We start from the raw sequence: 9842 nt of genomic DNA on the forward strand, positions 1-9842 counted from the left end.
GTAATTAAACAACTTTTGAGTTTTTAATTTTTAAATATTTAACAATAAACAAATTCATATGATTCGCCTTTGCGCGAATGGGATGCCATGCTTTGCAAGGGTGTCAGGGTGAACAGGGTGCGTTCCGACGCGCGCAACTTCGCACACGTATAGCTAGTTGAACCCTCTTTAGCATAATATACTTTTAAACTAATTATGTTTAGGTGTTTTGCAATAAATAAATTAAAACGAGCTGATTTATGATTATGAAGTTTGCAACGTTCATCGTGAACGAACAAATCGAAAATTTAAATATGAGGATTTGACTCCATATATTGCTTTAAATCAATGTTAATATATTTATAAGCTACTGACTATAGTATTTTATATTGTTAGTTTGATATTTAAAGCAATATATGGAGTCAAATCCTCATATTTAAATTTTCGATTTTTTCGTTCACGATGAACGTTGCCATAATCATTCAATTTATTATAATAACATGGATATAGATGTGTATAAATTTAAAGATAAAAAGTATGATCTTGATGCTAAGGAGTAACCTACATTGGAATTGATCTATATCTCACAAAGATTTCAGAGTAGTTATTCTAAACAACAAACTGTACATTTAACAGAGGAACGAACCTCCTAATGATGGCCAGACAAATAGTATAGAAATTTGTGATTCGTCAACAATAACTTACTTACATTTAATAATTTAATTTAATGAATGGATCAATCATACATTCATTTATCAGTTTGGAATTGATAGCTAGTATGCAAATAAAGTGAATTACCAGTTAACATGGTTACCTATGAGGAAAAACTATTGGCTACTGGAGATAACACTGGGACAGCTATTGAAATATAAAATCCAAAGAATCAGTGGCAAAATGATTAAAAATTATCTTTTGCTTCACCAATGATGTATTTGAGAATCAGACTAGTATTATCTTGTTGTGTTTCTTACTGAAATCATAATAGAAGTAGTTAAAACAGCAATAATCAACTTTTTTATTCGAGCAATACAAGTGATTTGTGTTTTTTGATTATACACTAAACTCTTAATGTAAAGGTCATTGAGTTTGATCATTCTCATCTGTTTAAAGAACAATTTTAAATGGTAATCTTAATGGATTGAGCCAAATTTGTAGTAATTTATTAGCATATTATTAATGAACTATTGAGAAATTTGTAATTTTACTTTTTAAATTTTTTGTGATAATAGATAAGATTTACTCAGTTTTAAAGTCATTATTCAATCAAATACAATATAAAATAAGATATTATATATTAATAAGAAATGTGATCTTTGACGATATTGTTTCAATGAATTATTTTTACATTATTCATTGTTTTCTAATATTAATATTTGCAAGTATTAGAAGAATATTGATTTTAGAATCTTTTTTCAAATTTTTCAAGCTGCTTTATAATATTTATAAAATAAAAATAAAATTAGTACAATTGAAGATAAATGTATAATGTAAATTACTTGTATAAAGAAAAAAAGCTATTTTGATATCAAATTGTAAACTTGAATCATGGATGATATAATCTGTTATGAAAATAACTGTATAGTATTAATTTTTGGAAATTATTTCTATAGGTTGTTAAAATAGTTTTAAATATGAATATAATATATTAGGCATCTCTTAAATTTTCTATGCAATATTAAATTAAAGAACAGCTACAGTATTGTAAAACTAGTATTGACAGCTGCACTGATATAATGATCAATATTAGCATTGATAATATTTGAAACAAAAGTAGATTTGAAAATTAAGATGTTTTACTTAGACTATGTTAAAAATAACTATTTTGAAATGTTTATCAATCAATTAATCAATCAAAAATTAATAATCTAACATTATTACAAACTATATATGTGATATTGCTCATTCTAAATTACTTTCTTCAACGTTTACTTTGAATTGGTATTATATAGATTAAAATGTAGATTATCATACAGGTAAATCATTATTAATTTAAAAAAAAAAAAAAAGTAATTTTGTTCGAATTTAATAATTAAAATTTTTTGCAACCAAGGTAGTCACATCAAATGCCCAAGTGTATTTACTGGTTAAAGAAAGAGTAATTAATCATACATCTCACATTAATACACTGCAATTTACACTTTTTTTTTCATAGTTGTTATTATCAGATGCTAAATATGTCATTTCATACAAATTCTTTCGCACGAACCATAACTCGAATGGAACAATAACACGGAAATTGATGTCAAACATTATATATACTAACTTATAAAATAATAATTTAAGACATTTCACTCATAAATTGTATACCTGATTAGTATTTAAAAATAAGATACCAAATGTTTTTTAATTATACCAATATGTAAATGATGTTTATGTTGATTTCCTTCCACTTTTATCGCATTTTCGCTCTATAGTAGTAGAGTATTCACCATCTATAGTAGTAGCGGATATGCCGGTACTACCCAAAGTCATAAGACCAATTTTACGTAAGGCAGTGTTTCTCGCAAAATCAAGAACGATGTGAAAAAGCGCCAACTACAGTTAGGAAACGAATGATAGCGATTGTACAGGTGTAGGAACTTGCTACACCCAAGGCGCACTTGCAATTGTTATATCGTTCATTTCTTCGCTAGTCCAAACTTTGCCGCAATCTTTCAGCTTCCTCCTTGATTTTGTGTGAAACACTACGTTACGTGCATACGGCTTCAATCAGTGTCAAATAAGATTTACTGTTTTTATTTTTCTACGATTTTTATGTGTTCTATAGCAGTGTACAAATACGTATAAAGATTTTACTTCCTTCTATGTGTAGTATCATTATCTTTCTCATAAGTTAGAAATTCTCATAATGGAGAATCAAAATTATTTATATAAAAAACCAAATCATTTCGCAAATTTGAAAGATATGGGACTATCAGGACGATTCTGCGACGTCTTAATCAAGGTAAGTCGCATTCTTTATAGATATTTATATTTATTATTCATAAATATTTACATTTATCAGTAGAAAAATTAATAGAAAATTAACTAGATTCTGCCTGTATTTTTATGGCGACGGTAGTTTGCGAAAGAAACATATAAGTGATATTAAAAAAATTATTTTGATTTAGTTTTAATTTCACTATGCTCATATAACTCATTTTTTTGTTTACCGAGTTCATTCTTTAACCTCAAAAAAAATTTTCGGGAATTTGAAATGTTCTCTTTTTCGCATGCAATACGTGCATTCGTTTTATAGGCTATAAACAGCTGAAACTGTAATTATCTATGTCGCGGTCACGAATCTGTGTGAGAAAGTATCTATATACGAAGTTGTAGGATGTTTGCCAGATTGATAAACTAAAATATTTGTGTTGATAAATAAATATCACGATCTTTGTATATTAAGTAAAATCTCTATCTTCACACACCTTTCAGATAGACCTGAAGTACGTGTAGATTACAATTATCTAGAGACTATTGTTAAATCAAATTCCTAGTTAGATGTAATTAATAGCAGAATTTTAAATTCTGCAATTTATAATAGTAGCATTCATATGCTATAATTAATAGGCTTTAAAGTGTTAATTTTTAAAAACGAATCGTAATCTTCGAGCTTTTTTTCTTATGAATCTCAAAATTGACACTTCAAATGCGAAATTCAAATTACAATTTCTATAATTTATATTATTAATATGAATTTTTCCGCCGTCAGACTGTGATAGTACAAAACCTTAAAATACGTACATATTAAGAACTGCATTTATCAATACGCACGCATTCTGTAGCTATATAAATATAATGTTAACGTGCTTTGAGCTTTCGGCATGCAAGCTTCATCTATCGGTGACAAGATACTATTGCGTGCAACTAGGATTGCTTATCTGCCATCTCCATGCTTGTCAAATTTATCTAAAAGGTGTGTGGAAAAATAGATATCGCAAAATACAGAGGTATTTTAGGGTTGTGGTTCGTTTTTGCTATCTAATTACCATCTAACCAGGTATGAAATTAATATTATTTAATGCTATAAGTCCTCTATGTAAAAAAAACAATATAATTTATTTGTTTTTATTTGTATTACATTTAAAATCTTACTATGAACGACCGCGTCTCTAGAGTCTTCAATTTGTAACGCCTTTCCTAAATATTCACATAACTCTTTTTAATTCCCATGATTAATATTTGAAAAAATAGGATAACTGTCCCCATCGTTCAAATAAAAAATTAATACTTGCTTGTTAAAAAATAATATTTATAGGAATTAATTATGTGATTGATTAATTTTTTTTATAACAATAACATTGAAAGACTAGGTTAAACTCTTAAAATCGTAAATAATACTGATAGAAAACATAATATATTTAGTATATTACAAGAAAATAAAGAAGAAATAATATACTAATTGTACATTTTTTTTGTGTCACAGGCGAAAGACAAAGAATTGAGAGCTCACAGTCTTATTCTTGCTGCAAACTTGAAATATTTTAAATCTGTATTGTTGAGTATGCCCGAAAATAGCCTTGAAATTATTCTATTCCTATCAGATTTAAGTGGAAAGTAAGTTAATAATTTAAAAATACAAATATTGTAGAATTAGTGTCTATGAAAAGCTAAATAAAGGTACAACTGCTGATTACAATTATTGTTTCATTTGACTAAGCTTCTGTTAATTATCACAGTACCGCCCGAGCCAAGCCGAGTCTTTGTAGAGACCTATATTCTACGTACCAATATTTATTTCTAATGCTTGTGATTCTTATCATTGAATATATTTTTTAGAGAACTAGAGCCATTCCTGACATTTGCTTATACAGGCGAAATATTATTAACTGATGACAATGTAGTAGAATTACTCAGTGGAGCAGTAAACATTGACGAAGATGAAGTGAGGGAAGTTTGCATTGAGTACTTAAAAATTCACTTAAAAAAAGAACAAGCCTGCCAAGTGTATAAGCTTGCAAATCAAATTGGATGTATTTCACTGAAAAGAGCAGCAAGAATTTGTATTTTAAATCATTTTAAAAAATGTTCACAAACGCAGGAGTTTTTAGAATTTAATTATGAATATTTAATAGACATTTTGGCGAAAATTAATTCGAATTTCCCTGCACCACACAAAACATTTTTTAAGGGAATCATTATGTGGATCCTGCACGACATCAACACTCGAGACATGTATATTTACAATTTGATGGAGTTAATAGACATAACAGGATTAACAAAAGAAAGTTTATTGAAGTATATTTATAAAAAGGCGGGAAATCATAGGTATAATAATTGGATTATTACATTTCAGTATAATGCATTACGAGCTCATATCATTTCAACATTGACGTAATATTTGCTCATTTATAGCGCTATTATCAAAGACATCGAATATTGTTATTATAATCAAATTGAAAATAAGAATCATAAGCTTCTACTGCAAGATCTATTTGGTTTGATATGCGTTGGTAAACTTGATGGGGAACTTCATGTACAACGTTATAATTCTATACTAAGTAAGAGTCAAAAAAGAAACTATTTTTATAAGTTTAACATAAAGCAAAAACATACTCTGAAAGATTACTATTAGTTGTACTAGAAATATGACTTAATAATAAATTATTTACAGAGCAGTGGTACCAACCTCGTAAAATTATCGATCGTTACCTTTCTTCGGCTATCCAAAATGGAACCATATTGAATAACATTTTTTACTATTTGGTTATTGATAACAGTTGTCCAAAAAATGTTCAACTCAATTTAGCAAGTTTCAATTTGTTAACAGAACAAAATACTGTTCTAAGAAGTTCAGAGCAATTGTTAAGGTAATTTTTATGATTTTATAATTATTATAATTCAAAAATATTACAATAAAAATATTTATCTGCTTATACATTATAGGTGTAGTGCAATGTGTGCAAGCCAAAAGTTTCTATATTTGTGTGGTGGCCAAAGAAAAGATGGATCTGTATCAAATCAGGTTGTGAGATTTAATCCGCGAAAGAATTCATTCAAGATGCTTACTCAAATGCCAACGAAAAGATATAATGCAACCGCTATTTTTGATGAAGGGTATCTGTACGTTATTGGTGGTCGTAACAAGTCAGCGGAACTAGTTGATGCGGTGTGTAGACTTTTCTATGGAAAACTTATATTCTTCAAAAACTGTAATACATTGAAATCCTCACTCGCTATCTCCATGAAATTCATATATGAATTATACTGAACGAGAAATTACGAGATTTATCTTGTATATTTTCAATATATAACTGAGAAGTTTAACTTTCTGTCCACTGCACGAAATAAGATTATTTATATCTCAGTATTTGTTACAAGTAATTAAAGCACAGACCATATGCTTTGCCGTGGATTGTAACACATGCTTATGATCTGAGGGGTTATTTTCCGAATATTAGCTAATACTATTTAAACGCGAAATCATACTATTAATCATGGCTAATTTTTATTTGATAAAGAAATATAAGTAGTTCTATGCATTGCAACGAGCAAAATTGGTATAGGAATGCTTTGACTTTCGTTAAATTTATTTTTGAAGTAATCATTTTTTATATAAATAAAACTTCATAATATATCAGTTCATCTATCAGTTCAGTGAACGATAAAAGTCCTTCTTATTTGCAAGTTAATTAAATTGAGAAAAGATTTGAAATTTAATATCATCATTCTCAAAACGCTGTGTATCATCATTCTCAAGACGCTGTGTATCATCATTCTCAAAGCTTGAATGGCCTTTAGGCCTTCAGAACTATGATATACAACGTTACTGAAACGTCGGTAAACTTTTTCAAATAAATACGGCTTAGAAGGATCTTACGGGAAAACCTTATTTTGATTACCCGAGAAAAACCAACTCAAATGTAAACAAGATCGTAAACTGCTAAAAGGCGGCATCATATCAAATAATTTATAATTTTAAGGTTTTTACTTCACTTTATAATACTTTTTGTAAATATTGAAAATTGCAGGTTGAAATGTATGATGCTGGTACGAAAAAGTGGTCGAAGTTGGCACCGTTGAATCCACCACGTGTAGGATTTGGAGTATCAGTTCTAGACAATAACTTGTATATTGCTGGAGGATTGAAATACAGCAAGGGCCAAAGAAAATATTGCAGAAGTGTAAAAGTTTATAATCCGTTGTCGGAAAGGTAGATAAATTTTATGTTATATATTTTATTTTTATCAATAATTCTAATCCACGTTCATTCATCAGATGACAATTAATGGCCAGTATGAAAAGAAAGAGGTTCGAGTTTTATATGGTTGTTTATAAAGGAAAGTTGTTAGCTATAGGAGGTACTAGAGATGCTGAAACCGTTGAAATATATGATCCACAGAAAGATAAATGGCAAACAAATGATAAATTATCGATGAATTTTCGACTAGATAGACCCATCGTTACGCTGTACTGATTTAATTAGCTGTAAGTGTTACTTAACGAGTGTATAATAAGAAAAAGAAGTTCATTTCCGTATAATGTTTTAGAGTAATACAAATTCGTTTACCTGATCCAATTCATTTTAATGATAATGAAAAACTATTGGAAGATATTCTGTAATGGATGAATGTAATTTACATATTTTCATTTGTACTTCGAGTTAAGCCGAGCATTTATTTATTAAAGTTTTATCGTATTTCGTTTCACAACTATCAACTTGCAAAGCGACTAAAAATTTTGATTATACTTAGTTTTTTAATACTGTCGTTGTTAACTAGACAATGATCTTTATGAATGTACAGTATCTTAAATTCGGCATTATCTCTCTTTAGTGGTACTTGAAACTTTATTTTGAAAAATTTCTCAATCGTTATCTCTTTATAAAACTTTTTCATGATTACTAATTTTTCAACATTAAAACTTATTTTATCAGTAGATAAAAATGTAGTATGCATCGGGCAAACTGGAAACAATGCTTGTGCGATTAGCTGCTTATCAATTAATCGCACTAATAGTCAAATTCCTCATAAATAGTGTATAGTTAAATTTGTTTCGTCAAGGTACCAGTATACACTTGTTTAAATAAATTATCAATGAGAATATTTTATTGCGGTTTTCCTGTAATAGTTTACTTATGCGTACATACATGTATTTCTATGTAATTTAAATTTTTTAAATAAATTTTGATTCCTATATGATTTATACATGTTCTGTATATCTGCTCGACAGTATGAAAGCATTATAAGTAGCTTTGGGAGTATGTATTAGTAACGACACAAACGGCAAACCAGTAGTGATCATTAAAGGTGTATATTGGTATATTTATTCGTCGTGATGACCTACGCTTTGAGCTTCACTGTTCAAAGTAATTTTTGACTTTTTATTAACACCATCTGTGAAATCAAGTAGTTCATTGCATTCCATATTTATTTGTTTAGTGTTCATTCGGACTTTAATATGCTATAATTTAATACAATAATGGTTACATATAATATTATAAAAGTAAGATTTTATTTTAGTAATTTGGAGATGAGATTTCTATTTTTATTTATTAACGGCAATTCAACTAAAAATGTTATAATTTATATGTACATAATTTCTAAAAGGATTGGATTTCAGAAGGAGGGGGGTAGTAAATGATCGTTGACTCGCGCGTCTTCTCATCGGTCAATTTACGAGATACGGAGTGAGCGATTCTCTCATTATCAGTCAGACTAAATTTTAACTAATAGTAAATTTTAAATTACAATTATTTGCATTATTATTAATTGAAAGACCAATTGATTAAAACCTTTCCTATTCTAAATTATAAGGGAATTTAAAAGATGACAGTTACATAATGAGGCGTCGAAAAAATAAAATTTTGAAAAGTTTCAGTAAAGTTCCACCGAAGCCTAATCTGGCCTGTCGTTTTAAGCTTCTCGGATCTCAAGTTATAATCAGTACACTTCGTAATAGTATTTCAATAAGCTTCGACCGATCTAATTAAAAATTAGAAAGTACTTAGGTAATAATTTAAGTTTCTAGTATTGATTGTCAATACGACAACTGGTTGTTCAAGCGCGGTAAATTTGTAAATAAAAATATATGAAGTACGCTTCCTTACACGTGTACGGCTTGTGATTTTATATTTTTTTCATCTAGTGTAAGGTCAATTAAATCGATTGAATATTATTGAAAAATATTAAAAATCCATTTCAAAATTAATTGAAAGGTATATATTTTATTGGATTTAAAACCCAATTATACGTTATTTTAATTTGACGAAAAGTCTGATTGTCGAAATGCAATCATGAATGATTTTCAGTTACTTATTGTAACGAGCAGAACTGTTTCACAGAAACTTGGGATAGGTACCTTAAATTTGAATGAATTCATTATTTAGCCATAAGCAGGTATGTCGATAAGGCAGTGCATCTGTGCTTATAAAGAATGTTCAGTGGAGCGACGTCAGGTGTCTCTTGGATGCACGATTGGGAGCGCCGGATAGTGGATCGTCTGAAAAGTTTTGTCCGAAAGCCGCTGAGGTACTGGCGGCGAGCGTTGAATACGGAACACGATCGCGGCAAATGTCTTTCGTTGAGGACGAGTGTTAGAAATGTAAAAAAACGATGAACCATTGGAGTGGTTGATCGCGCAGAAAAGCAGGGCGCGGCTTGTCCTCGTCGGTTTATCCGGCAACAGCTCCACGAGGATCAGGTCCGCCGTCTAAGCATGACGAGCTTACCCAGCGTGCCGGTAAGCAATACACGACTCCTTGCGTTTAGCATTGGCAAACCAACATCTAGCATGCGACGACGCTCGTTCCCGGAGCTTGTCCATGCAGCTCGCACGCTCTCGCACTCCCATCGAAATCCTCACAAGCTTTATCGCTGACATTAGAACACGCACACGTCGATAAAGCTTGGCGTATTGGCTATATAGTCGCGTCTGTGCCA

The 9842-nt window shown here is 29.7% G+C and overlaps 2 protein-coding genes across 2 annotated transcripts; both read left to right on the top strand.

The window, feature by feature from the left end:
- Positions 1-2799: 2799 nt before the first annotated feature.
- On the top strand, positions 2800-5012 carry LOC131669258 (zinc finger and BTB domain-containing protein 44-like). The gene is made up of 4 exons (XM_058944015.1): positions 2800-2923; positions 4388-4518; positions 4741-4908; positions 5003-5012. Exons 1-4 carry the CDS (start codon positions 2828-2830, stop codon positions 5010-5012), a joined length of 405 nt encoding a protein of 134 aa, XP_058799998.1. The 5' UTR covers positions 2800-2827.
- Positions 5013-5073: 61 nt separating this feature from the next.
- LOC131669259 (kelch-like protein diablo) lies at positions 5074-7931 on the top strand. The gene is made up of 6 exons (XM_058944017.1): positions 5074-5229; positions 5317-5462; positions 5576-5771; positions 5848-6070; positions 6933-7114; positions 7180-7931. The coding sequence occupies exons 1-6, from the start codon at positions 5102-5104 to the stop codon at positions 7181-7183; spliced, it is 879 nt and encodes a 292-aa protein (XP_058800000.1). The 5' UTR covers positions 5074-5101; the 3' UTR covers positions 7184-7931.
- The last annotated feature ends 1911 nt before the right edge of the window (positions 7932-9842 follow it).

This window comes from Phymastichus coffea, unplaced genomic scaffold (genome assembly GCF_024137745.1).
Source record: "Phymastichus coffea isolate CEN01 unplaced genomic scaffold, Cenicafe_Pcof_1.1 PCOF00090, whole genome shotgun sequence".
NCBI lineage: Eukaryota > Metazoa > Arthropoda > Insecta > Hymenoptera > Eulophidae > Phymastichus > Phymastichus coffea.

Excerpts from the sequence above, each read along its gene's own strand:
- LOC131669259 (XM_058944017.1), top strand. The coding sequence starts at position 5,102 with ATGTGGATCCTGCACGACATCAACACTCGAGACATGTATATTTACAAT. Across the intron at positions 5,463-5,575 it reads ACGTTATAATTCTATACTAA|AGCAGTGGTACCAACCTCGT; the intron begins GTAAGAGTCAAA and ends AATTATTTACAG. Across the intron at positions 6,071-6,932 it reads CAGCGGAACTAGTTGATGCG|GTTGAAATGTATGATGCTGG; the intron begins GTGTGTAGACTT and ends TGAAAATTGCAG.
- LOC131669258 (XM_058944015.1), top strand. The coding sequence starts at position 2,828 with ATGGAGAATCAAAATTATTTATATAAAAAACCAAATCATTTCGCAAAT. Across the intron at positions 2,924-4,387 it reads TCTGCGACGTCTTAATCAAG|GCGAAAGACAAAGAATTGAG; the intron begins GTAAGTCGCATT and ends TTTGTGTCACAG. Across the intron at positions 4,519-4,740 it reads CTATCAGATTTAAGTGGAAA|AGAACTAGAGCCATTCCTGA; the intron begins GTAAGTTAATAA and ends TATATTTTTTAG.